A 27,403-nucleotide genomic window follows, 5' to 3' on the forward strand; every position below is an offset into this window, starting at 1 on the left:
ACAGTCTTCCTCATTGTTCAACAACATTTTTTGCTATTTCACAACTCTCAATCATTCCAGGCAGTGCATACTCTTGTGTATCAGACACATGTCACCGTCCCACAAAAACAAAAAACAAAAACAAATATATATATTAGGGTTGGGCAAGGATGAAAAGTTTTAATCGCGATGAATGGCATTGTTATATGCAGTATTCAACAATGAATTCAAAAGCAGTGTAGAGCACAATTTTATTTTAAATGTTCTGCCATATGAACAAAAGTGCCATAACATTCTGCAAACACTTAACATCAACCACACATAGGCCTATTTACACTATTTCTCAGCCATGATAGTGAGAAAATCTAATGTAAAACATATTGGCGAGGCTACAGTAGGGTTTCCAGCCTCTGCAGTTTTTCCATTTCAGCTGTAGTTGGCAAGACATTGCTGGTGTTTGTGGTGAGGACATCCCTCAGTGGCTGGTCATTTCTGCGGATGCTCTTTATCATGGCCATACGTGTCCATTTCATACGTGTTGACATTTGTTGTGATTCTCAGAATGTCTCTCAGACCGACGTCCTCCACAACACTAATCGGCCTGCAGTCTGTAGCAGTCCATTTCGCTGTCGCATTTGCGAGGTTCTCTTGCCTTTATTTATCAATAGTTCTCCCACACGCTGCATCTAACGTAGTCTACCGAAGCCTCGCACCGCAGTTTGTTTCATCAGTTTGCTGGCATCATCTGTATGTGTTGCATTTAGATGATATTTAAGACTTGAAGTACTCCAGTGATAAGAAAATTCAGCTTTGCAGCAGCTACAAATAACTTTGGTTCTGTCAACTACACCGTCTGGAAGCACTTTAAAATGGAAGTGGCCATGTAAAAGGTCTGTACCCTTCTGCATGTTGGTTGGTTTATCTGCTAATTCTTTTCTTTTATGGTGTCAGGGACTCATCACACCGGTTCCTGTGAGCGCAACAGCAGTCAGTGACAGACTTTTACACTCTTACAATAATAAAACAAAAAAAAACTACATTAACATGATAAAGTTCATTAATTAATGTGTTAATTCGATAATAATGCATTAATTTGCCCATCCCTATATATATATATATATATAATATATATATATATATATTATATATATACCTCCTATGAGTTCAATGTACAAATATTTTGCCTCATTGAATGGTTTGTTCCAGCTTTCACAGATTTAAATATTCATTCCACTGAAAGAATGTGAAAACATTCGTTATTTGTTTTATATAATGGCTAAAATAGATCCTTGTCATTTGATATTATATTAATTTATAAACAACAGAAAATGGGCTTACATTTTGGTGTTAATCACTGGTGCTTTGGCATCAACAGTCCAACACGAACTTTAAATAAGAGTCCAAAAATCATTCTGACGATGTCGTCCGTGATGCCGTGCACTGTCTTCATGTACTTCCAAAAAACACTTTCTGTATTCCTCACACCAGCAAAAATTCACATCAAAAATTTGTCCAGCTTCTAAGAGCTCTTTGTGCCTCCAGGCAGCTTACGGCGTAATGGATTTGCTTTGTGTGTGTTTGCGTGTTAGAAGAATTAGCACCGTCAATTAGTTCGTTCACATAGTCGTTTATCAGCAAAACAATCTCTGCCATGTTTAGCTAAACACTGATCCCACTAGTGTGCAGTGGTACAAAAGGTATGGAACCAAATTGCACAGTAGATGGAACGAATAATCCACATCACGTGACATACACAGCACCAATCAAATCATCCACACAGCTATATATATATATATATATATATATATATATATATATATATATATATACTTGCTGGCCAGCTTGTTATCTGGCTCTCATTATAGATTGTCTGTTTTCCTGCTCTCATTATATATATATTGAAGTCTAGAGCCTTTACCTGTTGACCTATAAATGAAATAATGAAGCCTAGAGCCTTTACCTTCTGACCTATTAATAAAATAATGAAGAGTTGAAGAGCCTTTATCTGTTGACATATAAATGCAGTAATGAAACCTAGGGCCTTTAGTTGTTTACCTATTAATGAAATAATGAAATGTAGAGCCTTTACCTATTGGCCTGTAAATTAAATAATACAGCCTGGAGCCTTTACCTGTTGATCTATAAATGAAACAATGAAGCTTAGAACTTTTACTTGTTGAGCTATAAATGAAATAAAGAAGCCTAGAGCCTTTACCTGTTAACCTATAAATTAACTGATGATGCCTACAGCCTTTACCGCCTGACCTATAAATAAAATAATGAAGCCTTGAGCTTTTACCTGTTGACCTATAAATTTAATAAAGAAGCCTAGAGCTTTTACCTTCTAGCCTATCATTTAAATAATGAAGCCTAGAGCCTTTAATGCTGACCTATAAATTAAATAATGAAGCCTCAATCCTTTACCTTCTGACCTATACATTTAATAAAGAAGCCTAGAGTCTTTACCTGTTGACCCATAAATTAACTAATGAAGCCTACAGCCTTTATCTCCTGACCTATAAATAAAATAATCAAGCTTAGAGTTTTTACCTGTTGACCTATAAATTTAATAAAGAAGCCTAGAGCCTTTACCCTCTGACGTATATATTAAATAATGAAGCCTAGAGCCTTTAACTGCTGACTTATAAATTAAATAATGAAGCGTCGATCCTTTAGCTTCTGACCTATAAATTTAATAAAGTAGCCTAGAGTTTTTACCTGTTGACTTATAAATTTAATAAAGAAGCCCAGAGCCTTTACCTGTTGACCAATAAATTAAATAATGAAGCCTATAGCCTTTAACCGCTGACCTATAAATTAAATAATGAAGCCTAGATCCTTTACCTTCTGACCTGTAAAGTAAATAATGAAGTCTAGAGCCTTTAACTGCTGACCTATAAATTAAAAAATGAAGCCTCGACCCTTTACCTCCTGACCTATAAATCTAATAAACGAGCCTAGAGCCTTTACTTGTTGACCTGTTAGTGAAATAAATAAGCCTAGAGGCTTTATCTGTTGACCTATAAATTAAATAATGAAGCCTAGAGCCTTTACCTGTTGACCTATAAATGAAATAATGAAGCCTTGAGCACCTAGAAATGAAATAATGAATGTAGTGTCCAAATACTTGTGGTCCCAGCTGTGTGCTGATTTATTTGTTTCTTTTTGTGATGTAACAGCGTTGAGATGTCAGCTTGGACTTTGTTCTACTGATAAAAAGAGGATCATTTCTGACTCGTTTCCCTCGATAACGTGATCATGTGTGGAATCGCAGGAACACGTGACTTTTCTTTTGTTTTTTAGGAGGATGCAGTTCCTCGTTGTGCCAGCAGAGGTCAGTCAGGGCCTTTGTTTGGATTTGAACACTGTTGTTTGTGTTTCCTCCCTCAGGTATTTGTGGGCGATCGGCAAGAACGTGTGGAAGAGATGGAAGAAGAGATTCTTCGTCCTGGTTCAGGTGCGATCAGGTTATTGATGACTCACTGATCACTGCCACAGTCACCAGTCAGGTTATTGATTACTCCCTGATCACTCACGTAGACATACTCACACAGTCACCGGTCAGGTTATTGATTACTCCCTGATCACTCACGTAGAAATACTGACACATTCACCTGTCAGGTTATTGATTACTCCCTGATCACTCAGGTAGAAGTACTCACACAGTCACCGGTCAGGTTATTGATTACTCCCTGATCACTCACGTAGAAGTACTGACACAGTCACCGGTCAGGTTATTGATTACTCCCTGATCACTCAGGTAGACGTACTGACACAGTCATCGATCAGGTTATTGATTACTCCCTGATCACTCACGTAGAAGTACTGACACAGTCACCGGTCAGGTTATTGATTACTCCCTGATCACTCAGGTAGAAGTACTGACACAGTCACCGGTCAGGTTATTGATTACTCCCTGATCACTCACGTAGAAGTACTCACACAGTCACCGGTCAGGTTATTGATTACTCCCTGATCACTCAGGTAGAAGTACTGACACAGTCACCGGTCAGGTTATTGATTACTCCCTGATCACTCACGTAGACGTACTCACACAGTCACCGGTCAGGTTATTGATTACTCCCTGATCACTCACGTAGACGTACTGACACAGTCACCGGTCAGGTTATTGATTACTCCCTGATCACTCACGTAGAAGTACTGACACAGTCACCGGTCAGGTTATTGATTACTCCCTGATCAATCACGTAGACGTACTGACACAGTCACCGGTCAGGTTATTGATTACTCCCTGATCAGTCACGTAGACGTACTCACACAGTCACCGTTCAGGTTATTGATTACTCCCTGATCAGTCACGTAGATGTACTCACACAGTCACCTTTCAGGTTATTGATTACTCCCTGATCACTCACGTAGACGTACTCACACAGTCACCGGTCAGGTTATTGATTACTCCCTGATCACTCACGTAGAAGTACTGACACAGTCACCGTTCAGGTTATTGATTACTCCCTGATCAATCACGTAGAAGTACTGACACAGTCACCGGTCAGGTTATTGATTACTCCCTGATCACTCACGTAGAAGTGCTGACACAGTCACCGGTCAGGTTATTGATTACTCCCTGATCACTCACGTAGAAGTACTGACACAGTCACCGGTCAGGTTATTGATTACTCCCTGATCAATCACGTAGACGTACTGACACAGTCACCGTTCAGGTTATTGATTACTCCCTGATCAATCACGTAGACGTACTCACACAGTCACCGTTCAGGTTATTGATTACTCCCTGATCAATCACGTAGACGTACTCACACAGTCACCGTTCAGGTTATTGATTACTCCCTGATCAATCACGTAGACGTACTCACACAGTCACCGTTCAGGTTATTGATTACTCCCTGATCACTCACGTAGAAGTACTCACACAGTCACCGGTTAGGTTATTGATTACTCCCTGATCACTGACACAGTCACCGGTCAGGTTAATGATTACTCCCTGATCACTCACATAGAAGTACTGACACAGTCACCGGTCAGGTTATTGATTACTCCCTGATCAATCACGTAGAAGTATTCACACAGTCACCGGTCAGGTTATTGATTACTCCCTGATCACTGACACAGTCACTGGTCAGGTTATTGATTACTCCCTGATCACTGACACAGTCACTGGTCAGGTTATTGATTACTCCCTGATCACTCACGTAGAAGTATTCACACAGACACCGGTCAGGTTATTGATTACTCCCTGATCACTGACACAGTCACCGGTCAGGTTATTGATTACTCCCTGATCACTCACATAGAAGTACTGACACAGTCACCGGTCAGGTTATTGATTACTCCCTGATCAATCACGTAGAAGTACTCACACAGTCACCGGTCAGGTTATTGATTACTCCCTGATCAATCACGTAGAAGTACGCACACAGTCACCTGTCAGGTTATTGATTACTCCCTGATCAATCACGTAGACGTACTCACACAGTCACCGGTCAGGTTATTGATTACTCCCTGATCAATCACGTAGACGTACTCACACAGTCACCGGTCAGGTTATTGATTACTCCCTGATCACTCACGTAGACGTACTCACACAGTCACCGTTCAGGTTATTGATTACTCCCTGATCACTCACGTAGAAGTACTGACACAGTCACCGATCAGGTTATTGATTACTCCCTGATCACTCACGTAGAAGTACTGACACAGTCACCGGTCAGGTTATTGATTACTCCCTGATCACTGACACAGTCACCGGTCAGGTTATTGATTACTCCCTGATCACTGACACAGTCACCGGTCAGGTTATTGATTACTCCCTGATCACTCACGTAGAAGTACTGACACAGTCACCGGTCAGGTTATTGATTACTCCCTGATCACTCACGTAGAAGTACGCACACAGTCACCGGTCAGGTTATTGATTACTCCCTGATCACTCACGTAGAAGTACTGACACAGTCACCGGTCAGGTTATTGATTACTCCCTGATCACTCACGTAGAAGTACGCACACAGTCACCGGTCAGGTTATTGATTACTCCCTGATCACTCACGTAGAAGTACTCACACATTCACCGATCAGGTTATTGATTACTCCCTGATCACTCACGTAGAAGTACTCACACAGTCACCGATCAGGTTATTGATTACTCCCTGATCACTCACGTAGAAGTACTCACACATTCACCGATCAGGTTATTGATTACTCCCTGATCACTCACGTAGAAGTACTCACACAGTCACCGATCAGGTTATTGATTACTCCCTGATCACTCACGTAGAAGTACTCACACAGTCACCGATCAGGTTATTGATTACTCCATGATCACTCACATAGAGTACTCACACAGTCACCGGTTAGGTTAATGATTACTCCCTGATCACTGACACAGTCACCGGTCAGGTTATTGATTACTCCCTGATCACTCACGTAGAAGTATTCACACAGTTACCGGTCCGGTTATTAATTACTCCCTGATCACTGACACAGTCACCGGTCAGGTTATTGATTACTCCCTGATCACTCATGTAGAAGTACTCACACAGTCACCGGTCAGGTTATTGATTACTCCCTGATCACTCACGTAGACATACTCACACAGTCACCGGTCAGTTTATTGATTACTCCCTGATCACTCACGTAGAAGTACTGACACAGTCACCTGTCAGGTTATTGATTACTCCCTGATCACTGACACAGTCACCGGTCAGGTTATTGATTACTCCCTGATCACTCACGTAGAATTACTGACACAGTCACCGGTCAGGTTATTGATTACTCCCTGATCACTCACGTAGAAGTACTCACACAGTCACCGGTCAGGCTATTGATTTCTCCCTGATCTTTCGCATCGAAGTACTGACACAGTCACCGATCAGGTTATTGATTTCTCCCTGATCACTCACCGGTCAGGTTATTGATTACTCCCTGATCACTCATGTAGAAGTGCTGACACAGTCACCAATCAGGTTATTGATTTATCCCTGATCACTCATGTAGAAGTACTCACACAGTCACAGATCAGGTTATTAATTACTCCCTGATCACTCACATAGAAGTGCTGACACAGTCACCAATCAGGTTATTGATTTATCCCTGATCACTCACGTAGAAGTACTGACACAGTCACCGGTCAGGTTATTGATTACTCCCTGATCACTCACGTAGAAGTACGCACACAGTCACCGGTCAGGTTATTGATTACTCCCTGATCACTCACGTAGAAGTACGCACACAGTCACCGGTCAGGTTATTGATTACTCCCTGATCACTCACGTAGAAGTACTCACACATTCACCGATCAGGTTATTGATTACTCCCTGATCACTCACGTAGAAGTACTCACACAGTCACCGATCAGGTTATTGATTACTCCCTGATCACTCACGTAGAAGTACTCACACAGTCACCGATCAGGTTATTGATTACTCCATGATCACTGACACAGTCACCGGTCAGGTTATTGATTACTCCCTGATCACTCACGTAGAAGTATTCACACAGTTACCGGTCCGGTTATTAATTACTCCCTGATCACTGACACAGTCACCGGTCAGGTTATTGATTACTCCCTGATCACTCATGTAGAAGTACTCACACAGTCACCGGTCAGGTTATTGATTACTCCCTGATCACTCACGTAGACGTACTCACACAGTCACCGGTCAGGTTATTGATTACTCCCTGATCACTCACGTAGAAGTACTGACACTGTCACCTGTCAGGTTATTGATTACTCCCTGATCACTGACACAGTCACCGGTCAGGTTATTGATTACTCCCTGATCACTCACGTAGAATTACTGACACAGTCACCGGTCAGGTTATTGATTACTCCCTGATCACTCACGTAGAAGTACTCACACAGTCACCGGTCAGGCTATTGATTTCTCCCTGATCTTTCGCATCGAAGTACTGACACAGTCACCGATCAGGTTATTGATTTCTCCCTGATCACTCACCGGTCAGGTTATTGATTACTCCCTGATCACTCATGTAGAAGTACTCACACAGTCACCGGTCAGGTTATTGATTACTCCCTGATCACTCACGTAGACGTACTCACACAGTCACCGGTCAGGTTATTGATTACTCCCTGATCACTCACGTAGAAGTACTGACACAGTCACCTGTCAGGTTATTGATTACTCCCTGATCACTGACACAGTCACCGGTCAGGTTATTGATTACTCCCTGATCACTCACGTAGAATTACTGACACAGTCACCGGTCAGGTTATTGATTACTCCCTGATCACTCACGTAGAAGTACTCACACAGTCACCGGTCAGGCTATTGATTTCTCCCTGATCTTTCGCATCGAAGTACTGACACAGTCACCGATCAGGTTATTGATTTCTCCCTGATCACTCACCGGTCAGGTTATTGATTACTCCCTGATCACTCATGTAGAAGTGCTGACACAGTCACCAATCAGGTTATTGATTTATCCCTGATCACTCATGTAGAAGTACTCACACAGTCACAGATCAGGTTATTAATTACTCCCTGATCACTCACATAGAAGTGCTGACACAGTCACCAATCAGGTTATTGATTTATCCCTGATCACTAACGTAGGAGTACTGACACAGTCACCAATCAGGTTATTGATTTATCCCTGATCACTCACATAGAAGTACTCACACAGTCACAGATCAGGTTGTTCATTAATCCCTGATCACGCACATAGAAGTACTGACGCAGTCACTGATCAGGTTATTGATTTCTCCCTGATCACTCACCGGTCAGGTTATTGATTACTCCCTGATCCCTCACGTGGCCAAGTGAACGTGAGCGTGTACTTGGCCAGGGGACACATGGACGTGTCCTTGGCCAGATGACACATGGGGCATGTCATTAAGCAGGTGAATGTAGGTGTGTCCTTGGCCAGGTGACACATGGGACACATGGGCATCGACCTTCTTCAGTTGCTGGTGTCTTCAACACTCAGGCTCCTGTGTGCTGGGTCATGTACAAAGAAACAGACCTTCTTCTTCTTCTTCTTCTGGCTGTTCCTATTAGGCGCCATCACTGCAGATCAGCCGTTTCCATCTCACCCTGTCCTTGGTATCTTCTTCTGTCTCACCAACCACCTGCATGTCCTCTCTCAACACATCCATAAACCTCCTCTTTGTCCTCCCTCTTCTCCTCCTGCCTGGTGGCTCCATGCTCAGTATCCTTCTCCCTATATACCCTGGCTCCCTCCTCTGCACGTCTCCAAACCGACCCACTTGTGCTGTCCCTCTGATATGTTCATCCTGTCCATTCTCGTCACTCCCAAAGAGAATAGCAACATCTTCAGCTCTGCCTCCTGTCTTAAATCCCTCCTGCCACCTTACTTCACCCACTCCACCCTGCCTGCACTCTCTTCTTCACCTCTCTACCACAGTCTCCATTGCTTTGGACAGTTGACCCCAAGTATTTAAACTCATCTACTTTCACCACTTCTACTCCTTGTAACTGCACTGTTCCACTGGGCTCCCTCTCATTCACACATATGGACTCAGTCTTGCTCTGATTGACTTTCATTTTCCTTTTCTCCAGAGCATACCTCCACCTCTCCAGGCTAGGCTCCTGTCTGATCTCATCCGTCAACCTGTCCATCACCATTGCGAATAAGAAAGGACTCAGAGCTGATCCTTTGTGTGATTCCACCTCCACCTTGAATGAGTCTGTCATTCCTACTGCGTATCTCACTGTTGTTACACTAACCTTTGACATGTCCTGCATCACGTTCACATACTTCTCTACCACTCCAGACTTCTTTATACTATTCCACAACTCCTTCTAGCCTTCTCTATAGCAGTGTTTTTCAACCTTTTTTGAGCCGCGGCACCCTTTTTATATTTACAAAATCCTGCGGCACACCACCAACCAAAATAATATTATAATTCTATTACCTCTGGTTTTGCGCAAAACCCAATTATCGCAATAGAAAATCGATACAGAAAACATCGCATTTCGAAAATCCTCAAGCATTTTGCGCTCTGATCTCAAGTAGGGCTGTCACGATTAGAAATTTCTGGAGACGATTAATTGTCAGACAAATAATTGCGATTGACGAACATATTGTCTATTTTTTTTTCTTTTTTCCCCTTCTTTATATTCTACTATTGTAGTATAATTACACAACTGGAAGAACGTTTGGCTTCTGTGAGTGGAGAAACTGGGAATGGTGCAACATTTTTATTTTTATCTTCATTTTACATACAGTCCCAACTTTTTCTGATTTGTGGTTGTTTCTGTTGCATTTCTGAAATTGTTTCTCCTCATCAGTCACGTTTTGTGCTTGAACACTACATTAAGCTCAAGACTGAACAAATAAATACCTTTGGAAAGTAACAGCTGTTAAAGTTCAGAGTTCTCACCTGCTTTTTGTGATCTGTGCGTCTGAACATTGTTTTTTTTTGTGTGTATCTCAGTTCATTCATATATTCTAATTTTTTAAATATGTTTTTAAAGATATTTGACCGTTTATTTCATCTCATGATCTCATAAATTCAGCATACGACGCGCACATGGTGTGAACAGGACGGTAACGGCAGAATCACACCTTTAGAGAAAGTTCAGAGAGAAGTAAAAGCTTCACGTTTTTGTTTTGTTAACATGTTCACTCCATTTAAAATCCTCTCTCTGCTCCGCGCTCGCTGCGCACTGAACGTGTCGCGCCTGCATTCAGGAATCTCCCTCACCCACCCCCTCCCCTCCCTCACCCACCCCCTCCCTCACTCACCCCCTCCCCTCCCTCACTCACCCCCTCCCCTCCCTCACCCACCCCCAACCTCACTCACCCCCTCCCCTCCCTCACCCACCCCCGACCTCACTCACCCCCTCCCCTCCCTCACCCACCCCCGACCTCACTCACCCCCTCCCCTCCCTCACTCACCCCCTCCCCTCCCTCACCCACCCCCGACCTCACTCACCCCCTCCCTCACCCACCCCCTCCCCTCCCTCACTCACCCCCTCCCTCACCCACCTCCTCCCTCACCCACCCCCTCCCTCGCAGTCTGCAGCCTGTTAACTCCGCGCGCGTGCACACACAGGCACAGACACACACACCGACAGCTCCGCATTTTAGACGGCTTTTGAAGGAGACGGTACTGTTTTAATCGGCCGTCAGCCTCCTTGTTATTGTCCCGCCTTAAGACGAGAGCGAGGCTGCAGCACAATGACGTCAGATTCTGAGTCGTTTTATGCTTTGTGGATAAAATAAATAATTCACGGTAATCGCGAATATGAAAAATAATCGCGAATATGAAAAATACCCACGGCACCCCTGACAATCGATCATGGCACCCTAGGGTGCCGCGGCACCCCGGTTGAGAATCACTGCTCTATAGAATAGAATTTATTATTATCATTGTACATGACACCAGAAAAAAATACTTTGCATGACAATGAAATTAAAAACAATCTCTTAAAAGCACAATTAAAATAAATAAATAGAATAAATAAATAAATAACCCTAAAAAATTCTGCATAAAACCTAGTTAAAAACACTCAATCACAATCATAAAATGGCAGGTCCAGCAGCATTCAGTGCACAAATAGCTCTTCCCACAAAGCCATTTTTAAGTCGGTTTGTTCTGGCCTTAAGTGCCCTGTATTGTCTGCCTGATGGCAGCAATTCAAACAAATACTTTGAATTGCTATACTTCTCCATCAGTATTCTCAAAGCAAACATTGCAGGTTGAAGCATGAAAACATATTGCTGCTCACAGATTGTCGCCTGTTTTCTAAGCCTAGCTTCTACTACTCTTTCTCATAACGTCATGCTGTGGCTAATCAGTTTTATAACTCTGTAGTTATTGCGGCTCTGCACGTCACCTTTGTTCTTAAAAATACAACCCCTGGCAAAAATTATGGAATCACCGGCCTCGGAGGATGTTCATTCAGTTGTTTAATTTTGTAGAAAAAAAAGCAGATCACAGACATGACACAAAACTAAAGTCATTTCAAATGACAACTTTCTGGCTTTAAGAAACACTATAAGAAATCAAGAAAAAAAGATTGTGGCAGTCAGTAACGGTTACTTTTTTAGACCAAGCAGAGGAAAAAAATATGGAATCACTCAATTCTGAGGAAAAAATTATGGAATCACCCTGTAAATTTTCATCCCCAAAACTAACACCTGCATCAAATCAGATCTGCTCATTAGTCTGCATCTAAAATGGAGTGATCACACCTTGGAGAGCTGTTGCACCAAGTGGACTGACATGAATCATGGCTCCAACATGAGAGATGTCAATTGAAACAAAGGAGAGGATTATCAAACTCTTAAAAGAGGGTAAATCACCATGCAATGTTGCAAAAGATGTTGGTTGTTCACAGTCAGCTGTGTCTAAACTCTGGACCAAATACAAACAACATGGGAAGGTTGTTAAAGGCAAACATACTGGTAGACCAAGGAAGACATCAAAGCGTCAAGACAGAAAACTTAAAGCAATATGTCTCAAAAATCGAAAAATGTACAACAAAACAAATGAGGAACGAATGGGAGGAAACTGGAGTCAACGTCTGTGACCGAACTGTAAGAAACCGCCTAAAGGAAATGGGATTTACATACAGAAAAGCTAAACGAAAGGCATCATTAACACCTAAACAGAAAAAATGTTATGTGTCGACGCGGGTTGAGGAGCGGACCTGCGTCTGACAGAACCCAGCGGTTAAAATAACCAGAAGGCGGTTCCCAACAGAAACAATTTATTTTTCACCTGTGCTTACAAATGTAAAACATAAAAAGCGTCCCTGTGGTGGAGTGATAAGTGGCACGTTCTCCAGCGCCCGCAAGGATTAAAGCCCGGCGCTCCTGGACTCACTACCACCGCCAAACACCCCCCAGGTGGACACGACGAACCGATTCTCTGTGGAGCAAAGAGAAGGTGAGGTGAGTCAGCAGATACAACTCTATCTTTCGCATAACACACGCTATCAGCAACACACTTAGGTCAATGTTTCTTTTTAACTTTATGCAAATGAGCAGCCTCTCACAACAAGTGGAGGATCACTTATCCTGCACGCCACCGCAGTGAGAAGCAAGCTGCACAATTCTCTTCACAGTCTCAGTTTACTGTGTAACAAAACACCAAGATACTATCAACAATTACTTAATCACTTAATTACCTTTAGCGTGTGCTGACAGCATGTGTCCTCACCCTTCCCTGCTTCACGGGCTCGATATGTCAAACCCAGGCGCGGTCCTCAGCGTCTCACAAACAAACGTCACAAGGTCGAGTTCCCGGCAGTTCTGCTCAAATCACACATGACTTATATGCAGAACGCCATCCAATTATCTGCTCCAGCTGCAAGTCTTCAAGGCCGCACGTGAGCCCCTGCCACAGGTGTTCCACATGACGCTAATAAGGGTGAGGACTCTTCAGCCAGCACTTTCTCCACAGACAAATCAGCCCTCATGCCACCTGGAGAGCAAAGAAAAGAAAAGAACACCAACACAGCCAGCCACGCCCCCCCAACACACAACAAAAAAACAAGGTTACAATGGGTTAAGGAAAAGCAATTGTGGACTGTGGATGACTGGATGAAAGTCATATTCAGTGATGAATCTCGAATCTGCATTGGGCAAGGTGATGATGCTGGAACTTTTGTTTGGTGCCTTTCCAATGAGATTTATAAAGATGACTGCCTGAAGAGAACATGTAAATTTCCACAGTCATTGATGATATGGGGCTGCATGTCAGGTAAAGGCACTGGGGAGATGGCTGTCATTACATCATCAATAAATGCACAAGTTTATGTTGATATTTTGGACAATTGAAAGGATGTTTGGGGATGATGAAATCATTTTTCAAGATGATAATGCATCTTGCCATAGAGCAAAAACTGTGAAAACATTCCTTGCAAAAAGACACATAGGGTCAATGTCATGGCATAGGGTCAATGTCAATGAGCAGATCTGATTTGATGCAGGTGTTAATTTGGGGGATGAAAATTTACAGGGTGATTCCATAATTTTTTCCTCAGAATTGAGTGATTCCATATTTTTTTCCTCTGCTTGGTCTAAAAAAGTAACCGTTACTGACTGCCACAATCTTTTTTTTCTTGATTTCTTATAGTGTTTCTTAAAGCCAGAAAGTTGCCATTTGAAATGACTTTAGTTTTGTGTCATGTCTGTGATCTGCTTTTTTTCTACAAAATTAAACAACTGAATGAACATCCTCTGAGGCCGGTGATTCCATAATTTTTGCCAGGGGTTGTAAGAAGCACCACACTTTGTCTCCACTCCTCAGGCATCATCTCACTTTCCAAGATTTTATTAAGCAGTCTGGTTAGAAATTCCACTGCCATCTCTCCTAGACATTTCCATGCCTCCATTGGAATGTCATCTGGACCAACTGCCTTTCCACTCTTCATCCTCTTCATAGCTGCCCTAACTTCATCCTTACTAATCTCTTGCACTTTCTAATTTACTCTCACCACATCACCCAGCCTTCATTAGCTCCTCAAAATTTTACCTCCACCTTCTCAACACACTCTCCTCACTTGTCAGCACATTACCATCTGTACCTTTTACCACCCTAACCTTCTGCATATCCTTTCCAACTCTGTCCCTTTGTCTGGCCAATCAGTACAAGTCATTTTCTCCATCCTCACTAATCAACTTCTTGTACAGCTTCATCTTTCTGACTGTCCCAATTCATTTTGGCCAACCTCTTTCTCCTTATGCTTTCCTGAACATCTTTGTTCCACCACCAAGTCTCCATGTCTTCTTCCACTGTCCAGATGTCACACCCAGTACCTTCCTGTCTGTCTCCCTCACCACATCTGCAGAACTTTTCCAGTTGTCCAAAATTGCTTTTACTCCATCCAGTGCTTCTCTCACCTGCTCACTGAATTTCACACAGCAGTCTTCCTCCTTCAGCTTCCACCATCTGATCCTTTGTTGAGCTCTCACTCTCTTCTTCTTCACCTCTAAAGTCATCCTACAAACAACCATCCTGTGCTGTCTAACTACACTGTCTCCTTTCACCACCTTACAGTCTCCAATTTCTTTTAGCTTGTATCTCCTATGAAGAATGTAGTCCACCTGTGTGCACCTTCCTCCACTCTTATATGTCACTCCGTGCTCCTCACTTTTCTTAAAGTAGGTATTCACCACAGCCATTTCCATCCTTTTTGCAAAATCAACAACCATATGTCCTTCCACATTCCTGTCATCTTGGATCATCTTCACAGCGGACAAGTAGACACTTGAGCAAGACTTCTTTAAGCGTGCAAGAAATATTAGCCATTACCTTCGATAAGCGATTGAGCATGAACTTCAAGGTTTACCTGGAGGCCAAAGAACCTGTCAGTCCCTCTTCATGGTGATCATTCCTTGAGGTAGTCTTGCTTGTTCACATTTTGGCAAACAAAGTTTGGCAAGATATGTTCCTCAGTGTGCATACGAGGTCTCTTAGAAAAGTATCGGACCTTTTAATTTTTTGCAATAACCTTATGGATTTGAATCACGTGTGATTGCATCAGCCAAGCTTGAACCTTCGTGTGCATGCGTGAGTTTTTTCACGCCTGTCGGTTGCATCATTCACCTGTGAGCACGCTTTGTGGGAGGAGTGGTCCAGCCCATAAGATCTTATGGGCATCACACAGATTAAGGAGCATTACAACCGGATTAAAGACGGCCCACAGCGGCTGAGGACGCGCCGCGCTTTGAGCGGCCATCGACAGGCTGAAGCGACCAGATCATTTCCAAAGTGAAGGCTGTGTTGATCCGGGACGTTGTCTGTCTACCAGAGAAATGGCAAGAGAGGTGGACATAGCACTTTTTTGGCACATTACACTGTTACAGGAGATTTTGTAATGAAAGACGTGCAGCGGAATTCGCGCGTCAGGACGGAGCCACTAATGGCGCAGAACAAAAAGCACCTCCATGTTGGAAGTCTCACGGGACATGCCCAGCTCTTCCACCATTCGGAAGATTCAGACGGCTTTGGGTGGCTTTTCAGTCGAGTGAGTATCTGAGAAATTGTCGAAGATCTGGGCATGTCACATGTCCTGTGAGACCAACACGGAGGTGCTTTCGTTCTGCGCCATTAGCCGCTCCGTGGCGAATTTTTCCGCTGCTGTTTTCATGACAAAATCTCCTTTAACAGTGGAATGTGCCGGAAAAGTGCTGATGTCCACCTTTTCTGCCATTTCTCTGGTAGTCAGACGATGTCCCAGATCAACACAGCATTCAGTTTTGAAATGATCTGGTCGTTTCAGCCTGTCGACCGCCATTGTGCGCCATCTTTAAACCGGCTGTAACACTCCTTAATCAGTGTGATGCCCATAAAATCGTCCCTGAAAGCCATCTGAATTTTTTGAATGGTGTCCACCTGGCTGTCTCTCACAGTTTCTGGAAAAATTTGATGCAGCGCTGCTCCAGCCGTTCAGACATTTTCCTCACAATGAAAATCCGACGAGGGGGGAGGACCACTGCTCACTCAAAGCCTGCTCACAGGCGAATGACGCAACCGACAGGCGTGAAAAAACTCTCGCATGCGCACGAAGGTTCAAGCTTGGCTGATGCAGTCACACGTGATTCAAATCCATAAGGTTATTGCAAAAAATAAAAAGGTCGGATACTTTTCTAACAGACCTCGTATTTGTTTCGCAGACTCTTGCAACTTCACATGTAGTAGTCCTAGGAAGATACCCATCATCACACAAACGAGGAAGGGTCAAGGTCACAGGAAGGTCAAACACTTAAATCACCAAAACATCTTTCCTGGTCACAATTTTTAAAATTTTGCATCCACATTTGGCATGAATTTAGTGAATCGTCTTGCCCATAAGCCATTACCTGGGATAAGCGATCAACCTTGACCTTCAGCGTTTGCCTTGAGGTCAAAGATGACATACAATTAGGTCAAATTTCAGATTTGAGTAAAACATGTTGTGTAATACACCACATTAAAGAGCTTGGTGACGGGATCCAGAATATATCAAAAGTTTTAAGTTATGATGTCATTTGCTGACGTCATCATGACAAAGACATGCAAATTTGTGACTGTTTGTTTTGTGTGATTGTTTGTTTGTGTGATTTAGTTTGATTGTGTGATTGTTTGTTTTCCTCACAGACTTGAGATGTTTTTGGGTGACGGCATCCTGGTGTACCGTGCGCGCAGCGTTAGCAGCCTGCTGTGTCTGAAATGCTGATTGATGGCTGGTCACTTTGATTAATTGATCAGCGGGCGTCCATCGAGTGGTAGCTCTTTGGTCTGTTTGACTTGTTTGATGAGTCTCATTGAGCGTAATGGCAGCAAGCAGCATTTGGCATCCGCCCGTCTACATGATATCGTGAGTGAGTGTCCACTGACACAAAGACAGATGCAGCCAAAGCTGTCTCGCCTCTGCTGTCATGCTGATGATGGAGACGTCAAACAGGCTTTTGTCAGGAGACGGGGGGCGGAGCAGCGACTTCCTGGTGGCTCTGCGTTGTGAGGCGGGGGGCGGGGAGCGAGGGCGGCATGCGTCTCTGCTGTGTGGCAGAGGACATGTCTCAGAGCTACAAGTTGACAGGGGATTGACAAAGTGGAGTGAACACAAGTCAGCCCGACACTCGCAGCTAGAAAATCCTGAGCGCCGCCAACGCTGCGCCCCACACTGCTCCCAGCTGTATTTATAGTAACTGACAAACACTCTGTGCGCGTGTGTGTGTGTGTGTGTGTGTGTGTGTGTGCTTCATGCAACTGTTCAGGTTGCTGTTGTGTGTGAGACTGCCCCCTGTAGGCTGGCAGAGGGTTTGTACTGCATGCATTAAAAAAGGATCCTTTTTTTAAAATTCAACTACTTAAAGGAACCTTTTTTTTAAAAACATAAAAGTGTAAATTCATAAAAATGCACCTTGGACATAATTTTTGCTTTTGGATTTTTAACATTCGTTTTGGAGTTGCGTCCGTCTGTCGCTTGTTATTGACAGCTTGATTCTTCTACGGAGGGAGGGGCTGGCTGATGACGTGGAGGTTTGGGCTCTGAGCTTCCTGCTTCTCTACAATGCCGGAGGCCAAGGAGCTATCAGAGACCTGGTCCACTGCCCTCCATCTGTTAGTTGGCCTCAGGTGTCATCAGTGCTGTTGTAGAGAATCTCATTTGTCACACCCACATGCACACCCACACACACACACACACACACACACACACTGCAGCCACGGTGAGAACTACCACTTACAGCAATAGAGGTTGGATGACGTGGGGTTGGTGATTTGCAGTAGCATCATTGTATGAATTAGCCGCGGTCATAGCGGCCACATCCAGCTAGCAGAATATTACAGCAGAACACTGCCTGTTTTCAACAGGGAACTCTCCCTGTTATTCACTTGAATCTTGGCCCTCTGAGGTTTATCACCGGAATCTTGGCCCTCTGAGGTTTATCACAGAAATTTTGGTGCTCTGAGGTTTATCACCAGAATCTTGGCACTCTGTGGTTTATCACCGGAATCTTGGCCCTCTGTGGTTTATCACCGGAATCTTGGCCCTCTGAGGTTTATCACAGAAATCTTGGTGCTCTGAGGTTTATCACCAGAATCTTGGCACTCTGTCAATTATCACCGGAATCTTGGCCCTCTGAGGTTTGTCACCGGAACCTTGGCCCTCTGAGGTTTATCACTGGAACCTTGGCCCTCTGAGGTTTGTCACCGGAATCTTGGCCCTCTGAGGTTTATCACCGGAATCTTGGCCCTCTGAGGTTTATCACAGAAATTTTGGTGCTCTGAGGTTTATCACCAGAATCTTGGCACTCTGTGGTTTATCACCGGAATCTTGGCCCTCTGAGGTTTTTCACGGGAATTTTGGCCCTCTGAGGTTTATCACAGAAATCTTGGTGCTCTGAGGTTTATCACCAGAATCTTGGCACTCTGTCAATTATCACCGGAATCTTGGCCCTCTGAGGTTTGTCACCGGAACCTTGGCCCTCTGAGGTTTATCACTGGAACCTTGGCCCTCTGAGGTTTGTCACCGGAATCTTGGCCCTCTGAGGTTTATCACCGGAATCTTGGCCCTCTGAGGTTTATCACAGAAATTTTGGTGCTCTGAGGTTTATCACCAGAATCTTGGCACTCTGTGGTTTATCACCGGAATCTTGGCCCTCTGAGGTTTTTCACGGGAATTTTGGCCCTCTGAGGTTTTTCACCAGAATTTTGGCACCCTGAGGTTTATCACCGGAATCTTGGCCCTCTGTGGTTTATCACCGGAATCTTGGCCCTCTGAGGTTTATCACAGAAATCTTGGTGCTCTGAGGTTTATCACCAGAATCTTGGCACTCTGTCAATTATCACCGGAATCTTGGCCCTCTGAGGTTTGTCACCGGAACCTTGGCCCTCTGAGGTTTATCACTGGAACCTTGGCCCTCTGAGGTTTGTCACCGGAACCTTGGCCCTCTGAGGTTTATCACTGGAACCTTGGCCCTCTGAGGTTTGTCACCGGAACCTTGGCCCTCTGAGGTTTATCACCGGAACCTTGGCCCTCTGAGGTTTGTCACCGGAACTTTGGCACTCTTAGGTTTATCAGCTTGATATAATAATAATAAAATGATATAATAATTGATCAATGTATTGATTTATTCTGCCTAACAGAAACCTGGTTACAGCAGGATGAATATGTTAGTTTAAATGAGTCAACACCCCCGAGTCACACTAACTGTCAGAATGCTCGTAGCACCGGCCGTGGCGGAGGATTAGCAGCAATCTTCCATTCCAGCTTATTAATTAATCAAAAACCTAGACAGAGCTTTAATTCATTTGAAAGCTTGACTCTTAGTCTTGTCCATCCAAATTGGAAGTCCCAAAAACCAGTTTTATTTGTTATTATCTATCGTCCACCTGGTTGTTACTGTGAGTTTCTCTGTGAATTTTCAGACCTTTTGTCTGACTTAGTGCTTAGCTCAGATAAGATAATTATAGTGGGTGATTTTAACATCCACACAGATGCTGAGAATGACAGCCTCAACACTGCATTTAATCTATTATTAGACTCTATCGGCTTTGCTCAAAAAGTAAATGAGTCCACCCACCACTTTAATCATATCTTAGATCTTGTTCTGACTTATGGTATGGAAATAGAAGATTTAACAGTATTCCCTGAAAACTCCCTTCTGTCTGATCATTTTTTAATAACATTTACATTTACCCTGATGGACTACCCTGCAGTGGGGAATAAGTTTCATTACACTAGAAGTCTTTCAGAAAGCGCTGTAACTAGGTTTAAGGATATGATTCCTTCGTTATGTTCTCTAATGTCATATACCAACACAGAGCAGAGTAGCTACCTAAACTCTGTAAGTGAGTTAGAGTATCTCGTCAATAGTTTTACATCCTCTTTGAAGACAACTTTGGATGCTGTAGCTCCTCTGAAAAAGAGAGCTTTAAATCAGAAGTGTCTGACTCCGTGGTATAACTCACAAACTCGTAGCTTAAAGCAGATAACCCGTAAGTTGGAGAGGAAATGGCGTCTCACTAATTTAGAAGATCTTCACTTAGCCTGGAAAAAAGAGTTTGTTGCTCTATAAAAAAGCCCTCCGTAAAGCTAGGACATCTTTCTACTCATCACTAATTGAAGAAAATAAGAATAACCTCAGGTTTCTTTTCAGCACTGTAGCTAGGCTGACAAAGAGTCAGAGCTCTATTGAGCTGAGTATTCCATTAACTTTAACTAGTAATGACTTCATGACTTTCTTTGCTAACAAAATTTTGACTATTAGAGAAAAAATTACTCATAACCATCCCAAAGATGTATCGTTATCTTTGGCTGCTTTCAGTGATGCCGGTATTTGGTTAGACTCTTTCTCTCCAATTGTTCTGTCTGAGTTATTTTCATTAGTTACTTCATCCAAACCATCAACATGTTTATTAGACCCCATTCCTACCAGGCTGCTCAAGGAAGCCCTACCATTATTTAATGCTTCGATCTTAAATATGATCAATCTATCTTTGTTAGTTGGCTATGTACCACAGGCTTTTAAGGTGGCAGTAATTAAACCATTACTTAAAAAGCCATCACTTGACCCAGCTATCTTAGCTAATTATAGGCCAATTTCCAACCTTCCTTTTCTCTCAAAGATTCTTGAGAGGGTAGTTGTAAAACAGTTAACTGATCACCTGCAGAGGAATGGTCTATTTGAAGAGTTTCAGTCAGGTTTTAGAATTCATCATAGTACAGAAACAGCATTAGTGAAGGTTACAAATGATCTTCTTATGGCTTCGGACAGTGGACTTATTTCTGTGCTTGTTCTGTTGGACCTCAGTGCTGCTTTTGATACTGTTGACCATAAAATTTTATTACAGAGATTAGAGCATGTCATAGGTATTAAAGGCACTGCGCTGCGGTGGTTTGAATCATATTTGTCTAATAGATTACAGTTTGTTCATGTAAATGGGGAATCTTCTTCACAGACTAAAGTTAATTATGGAGTTCCACAAGGTTCTGTGCTAGGACCAATTTTATTTCACTTTATACATGCTTCCCTTAGGCAGTATTATTAGACGGTATTGCTTAAATTTTCATTGTTACACAGATGATACCCAGCTTTATCTATCCATGAAGCCAGAGGATACACACCAATTAGCTAAACTGCAGGATTGTCTTACAGACATAAAGACATGGATGACCTCTAATTTCCTGCTTTTAAACTCAGATAAAACTGAAGTTATTGTACTTGGCCCCACAAATCTTAGAAACATGGTGTCTAACCAGATCCTTACTCTGGATGGCATTACCCTGACCTCTAGTAATACTGTGAGAAATCTTGGAGTCATTTTTGATCAGGATATGTCATTCAAAGCGCATATTAAACAAATATGTAGGACTGCTTTTTTGCATTTACGCAATATCTCTAAAATCAGAAAGGTCTTGTCTCAGAGTGATGCTGAAAGACTAATTCATGCATTTATTTCCTCTAGGCTGGACTATTGTAATTCATTATTATCAGGTTGTCCTAAAAGTTCCCTAAAAAGCCTTCAGTTGGTTCAGAATGCTGCAGCTAGAGTACTGACGGGGACTAGCAGGAGAGAGCATATCTCACCCGTGTTGGCCTCTCTTCATTGGCTTCCTGTTAATTCTAGAATAGAATTTAAAATTCTTCTTATTACTTATAAGGTTTTGAATAATCAGGTCCCATCTTATCTTAGGGACCTCGTAGTACCATATTACCCCATTAGAGCGCTTCGCTCTCAGACTGCGGGCTTACTTGTAGTTCCTAGGGTTTGTAAGAGTAGAATGGGAGGCAGAGCCTTCAGCTTTCAGGCTCCTCTCCTGTGGAACCAGCTCCCAATTCAGATCAGGGAGACAGATACCCTCTCTACTTTTAAGATTAGGCTTAAAACTTTCCTTTTCGCTAAGGCTTATAGTTAGGGCTGGATCGGGTGACCCTGGACCATCCCTTGGTTATGCTGCTTTAGACGTAGATTGTGGGGGGGTTCCCATGATGCACTGTTTCTTTCTCTTTTTGCTCCGTATGCATCACTCTGCATTTAATCATTAGTGATCGATCTCTGCCCCCCTTCACGGCATGTCTTTTTCCTGGTTTTTTCCCTCAGCCCCAACCAGTCTCAGCAGAAGACTGCCCCTCCCTGAGCCTGGTTCTGCTGGAGGTTTCTTCCTGTTAAAAGGGAGTTTTTCCTTCCCACTGTTGCCAAGTGCTTGCTCATAGGGGTCGTTTTGACTGTTGGGGTTTTTCATAATTATTGTATGGCCTTGCCTTACAATATGGAGCGCCTTGGGGCAACTGTTTGTTGTGATTTGGCGCTATATAAGAAAAAAGTTGATTGAGTTGATTGATTGATCACAGGACTTTTGGCCCTCTGAGGTTTATCACTGGAATCTTGGCACACTGGGGTTTATCATGGGAATCTTGGCCCTCTGAGGTTTATCACGGGAATCTTGGCCCTCTGAGGTTTATCACTGGAATCTTGGCACCCTGGGGTTTATCATGGGAATCTTGGCGCTCTGAGGTTTATCATGGGAATCTTGGCACTCTGAGGTTTATCAAGGGAATCTTGGCCCTTTGAGGTTTATCATGGGAATCTTGGCGCTCTGAGGTTTATCATGGGAATTTTGGTGCTCTGAGGTTTATCACGGGAATCTTGGCGCGCTGAGGTTTATCACTGGAATCTTGGCGCTCTGTTGTTAATCACCGGAATCTTGGCACTCTGGGGTTTATCATGGGAATCTTGGCGCTCTGAGCTTTATCACCGGAATCTTGGCGCTTTGAGGTTTATCACCGGAATCTTGGCGCTTTGAGGTTTATTACCGGAATCTTGGCCCTGTGAGGTTTATCACCAAAATCTTGGTGCTTTGAGGTTTATCACGGGAATCTTGGCACTCTGAGGTGTATCACTGGAATCTTGGCGCTCTGAGGTGTATCACGGGACTCTTGGTGCTCTGAGGTTTATCATGGGAAACTTGGGGCTCTGAGGATTATCACCGGAATCTTGGCCCACTGAGGTTTATCACCGGAATCTTGGCCCTCTGAGTTTTATCATGGGAATCTTGGCCCTCTGAGGTTTATCACTGGAATCTTGGCACCCTGGGGTTTATCATGGGAATCTTGGCGCACTGAGGTTTATCATGGGAATCTTGGCGCTCTGAGGTTTATCAAGGGAATCTTGGCCCTTTGAGGTTTATCATGGGAATCTTGGCGCTCTGAGGTTTATCATGGGAATCTTGGCGCTCTGAGGTTTATCATGGGAATCTTGGCGCTCTGAGGTTTATCATGGGAATCTTGGTACTCTGAGGTTTATCACGGGAATCTTGGCCCTCTGAGGTTTATCACTGGAATCTTGGCGCTCTGAAGTTAATCACCGGAATCGTGGCACTCTGAGGTTTATCACGGGAATCTTGGTACTCTGAGGTGTATCACTGGAATCTTGGTGCTCTGAGGTGTATCACAGGACTCTTGGTGCGCTGAGGTTTATCATGGGAAACTTGGGGCTCTGAGGATTATCACCGGAATCCTGGCCCACTGAGGTTTATCACCGGAATCTTGGCCCTCTGAGTTTTATCACAGAAATCTTGGTGCTCTGAGGTTTATCACCGGAATCTTGGCCCTCTGAGGTTTATCACCGGAATCTTGGCCCTCTGAGGTTTATCACAGGAATCTTGGCCCACTGAGGTTTATCACCAGAATCTTGGCCCTCTGAGGTTTGTCACAGAAATCTTGGCACTCTGAGGTTTATCACCAGAATCTTGGCCCCCTGAGGTTTATCACTGGAATCTTGGTGCTCTGAGTTTTATCACAGAAATCTTGGCACTCTGAGGTGTATCACCGGAGTCTTGGCCCTCTGAGGTTTATCACTGGAATCTTGGTGCTCTGAGTTTTATCACTGGAGGCTCAGCTTTAACTTATCAGTGCTTTCTTTACACAAGATTTCAGTGTGTTTCTCTCACGCAGCGCAGACTCAGACACTGGTCCGAATGCTTCACTCTTACATGTGAATGTACTCCACTTAAAACCAGTCATCATGGCTTGCACTCGAAAGGATATTGCTTTCTTGTCTATTCTGAAGGTTCATGCTGAGCATGGTAAAAACAGGCTTTAGGTCCGTGCTGTCTGGAATCTTTTGCAGAGTTCATTGGACCTGACTCAGGGACTGGAGCCTGATTCTCTTGAAGGTTCTGTCCTGTCCTGTCCTCATGTATTTCCCGCTGTCTGATTATTTCTCAGTCTTTGAAACTCCTCATGCATGGTTTATGTGAGGTTTTGTTTTTCCTGATTTGTGTAAGCCTTCTGGATCTGTAACTGCTGTCATGGCCAGGGTTCCCTTCAAAAAGAGATATTGTAACCTCAGTGGGACTCACCTAGGTGACAAACTCACCTGGGGTTTGCAACTTAGTGACAATACGTATGAAGATTCTTTCTATTTTAGGCTGCTGGCATATCTCTCTTCTAATATTTCATCTATCCCAATTTTGGGCGGTAATTTTAATTCATGTATAGACCCTGACCTGGACCAAAACCCACCCAAATTTACACGGCCATCTACAATGTTTGTAGTTACCAAAGAAATTTGCAACGATTGAGTACTAAGGATTGACTACTTTTTCATCTCGAGACAAGCCTTAGACGGGGCTCAAATACGTACTATAAATGCAACAGCAATTTCAGACCACTCACTTGTTCGGCTCGAAATAAAACCTCCCAATTATGACCCATCCACAAGATACTGGAGACAAAACCCTACAATGCTCAGTAACCCTGCTCTGTTAGCCCTCTTGGAGGAACATCTGGAACTCTTTTTTTTCTACTAATGTCACTCCCGATGTGTCAGCATCTGTGACATGGGAAGCAGCAAAGGTCTGTATTAGAGGAGTGATTATTTCATACACTTCTGCCAAAAAAGAGAAACAATAAAACGACAGTTAGACCTCGAGGGTCAGATCTCTAATCTGGAAAAGGACTATAAACATTCCCTATCCGAGGTAGTGTTGACGGAGTTAGATGCTGCTCATTCAGCCCTTGATAACCTTCTCACTCAGAAAGCGGAGGCCGCTGTCTTCTACACTAAGTATTGATTACTTGAATCAGCCAATAAACCAGGAAGGTTGTTGGCTCGTCTAGCGAAGGGCAGAGCCAAGTCCAGTATGATTCCCTCACTAAAGGCCCTGTCACACCTTGACGATTAACCAGCATCTGCCGACAGCCCAGTTTACACCCAGTGGTTCTAGTCGGTACTGCACCATGTGGTGCACATCAGAAACAGAGTAATAAAACATTATTTTATCATTTTATTTTCATCTTTATTTTGTTGGATCATTTTCATTGTGTACAGAATGCTGATGAGTGGACTGGCTGTGAGAAACGCTGCCGGGAATGAATGAAACACTGTAACGCTTTAAACTTTTAAAGCGCTGGCTGCTTCCTGATCAGTGGAGCTGAGGGCACCGAGTGGTGGCTTTCAGCTCCACTGATCAGACCTGATCAGGTCATCACAGACCTGAATAATGAAACACTGTGATGATTTAAACGTTTAAAGCGCCAGTCAACTGCGATCAGGTGTGATCTGAATGACGTGTTGTGTATCTGTCGGTGATCACCGACAGATCATGGCACTTTAAATGTTTAAACAATGCATTAATCAGGCGTGATAACTCTGATTGATCGATCAGGTCATCTGATGATCACACCACAGCGACAGCGCTTTAAAAGTTTAAATCATCACAGCGATTCTGTGTGTTCAGAGTGCAGCACCGACATGAGAAACACACCTGGAGCAGAAAAAAACACAGGGACTTGTTTTAAACTACTCCGCTTCCAGCCATGAATTAAAGGATTTTCCGATGTCATTTTCAAAAATCAGGAGCTTTATGATTCATGTCTGTCTGTGATGGTGAATTGGACTGAAATGAACAGGTCAGATTTTATATTTTTTCAGTGTGTGTGAATGAAACAGTCCTTTCTGCATATGGACCACAGCTTTCAGCCAGTCAATGACCAGCATTAATGGACGGATGAGTAAATTACAAGAAATGTCTGCCAACGATCACACAACGTATGACCACCATGTGCCGGACGTGTGAGTTGCACTCGTTGAAAATTTTCAGCATGCCCAAAACTTTTTGAGGACCTCAGCTTATCAAGACGAACATGAGCGAGCTTCAACGTGCTTCAATGAGCTTCAACATGCTCTTAATTAAAAAAAACAAACTTACCCTTAACTTACTGGATTTATGCTAGCAGCTTTTAATACGGTCGGCAGACACTGGCTAAATAGTCGCGGTGTGACAGGACCTTAACGGATAGCAGCGGAGTGAAGCATTTTGAACCCAAGCATATGGTCAGTATTATGAAGCATTTTTACCAAAATGTATATACTTCAGATTGCTCAGACAGAGAGAAGGGGATCAGTTTTCTGAATCGTATAAACCTGCCAACTTTCTCAAATGAAAACAGACAGACTTTGCCGACCAGTCACTAAAGAGGAGGTCTGTGAGACAATAAAGTTGCTACCAGGCGGAAAAGCCCCAGGCCCGATGGGTTTTGTCTCTAATTTTTTAAGAAAATGGCTAAATTAGTGGTAGAACCTCTTACTAGAATATATGTTGAGTCATTTGAACAGGGCTCCCTGCCTCTGACACATAACTTTGCCAATATCTCACTTATTCTCCAGTAGGTTAACCACTCGGATTGCTGCTTATCTTACCGGCCAATAAGTCTGATTGGAGTAGACTGCAAATTGTTATCCAACATTCTTGCGAGGAGACTGGAGGCTTATCTTCTTGCCCTGATTGATCCTGATCAAACAGGATTCATCAAGAATAGACTCTCACACTCTAATGTTCGGCATCTTCTTAATGTGCTACAGTTTGGATACATTAGTCTAGAAGGAATCCTTTTTGTAGCCCTAGATGCAGCTAAAGCGTTCAACCAGGTCGAATATGAATATTTGTTTGAAGTCCTTCATAGGTATGGATTAGGATTTGAATTCATAAAGTGGGTGAGACTGCTCTATAGGGCT

The 27,403-nt window shown here is 43.3% G+C and overlaps 1 protein-coding gene and 1 long non-coding RNA gene across 2 annotated transcripts in view; one reads left to right on the plus strand and one right to left on the minus strand.

The window, feature by feature from the left end:
* Nucleotides 1-27,403, plus strand: part of LOC117507690 (calcium-dependent secretion activator 1-like) — a 547,099-nt gene that overhangs the window by 181,426 nt on the left and 338,270 nt on the right. The window contains 1 exon segment of the mRNA XM_034167504.1: nt 3,370-3,436. Within this exon segment, the coding sequence (XP_034023395.1) occupies nt 3,370-3,436 (67 nt within the window).
* LOC117507691 lies at nt 1,802-25,671 on the minus strand. The gene is made up of 3 exons (XR_004559839.1): nt 25,573-25,671; nt 3,034-3,041; nt 1,802-1,812 (listed from the first exon to the last, which is right to left on the minus strand). It is a non-coding gene; the product is annotated as an uncharacterized LOC117507691 (long non-coding RNA).

The sequence above is a fragment of the Thalassophryne amazonica genome, chromosome 3 (genome assembly GCF_902500255.1).
Source record: "Thalassophryne amazonica chromosome 3, fThaAma1.1, whole genome shotgun sequence".
Lineage (NCBI taxonomy): Eukaryota > Metazoa > Chordata > Actinopteri > Batrachoidiformes > Batrachoididae > Thalassophryne > Thalassophryne amazonica.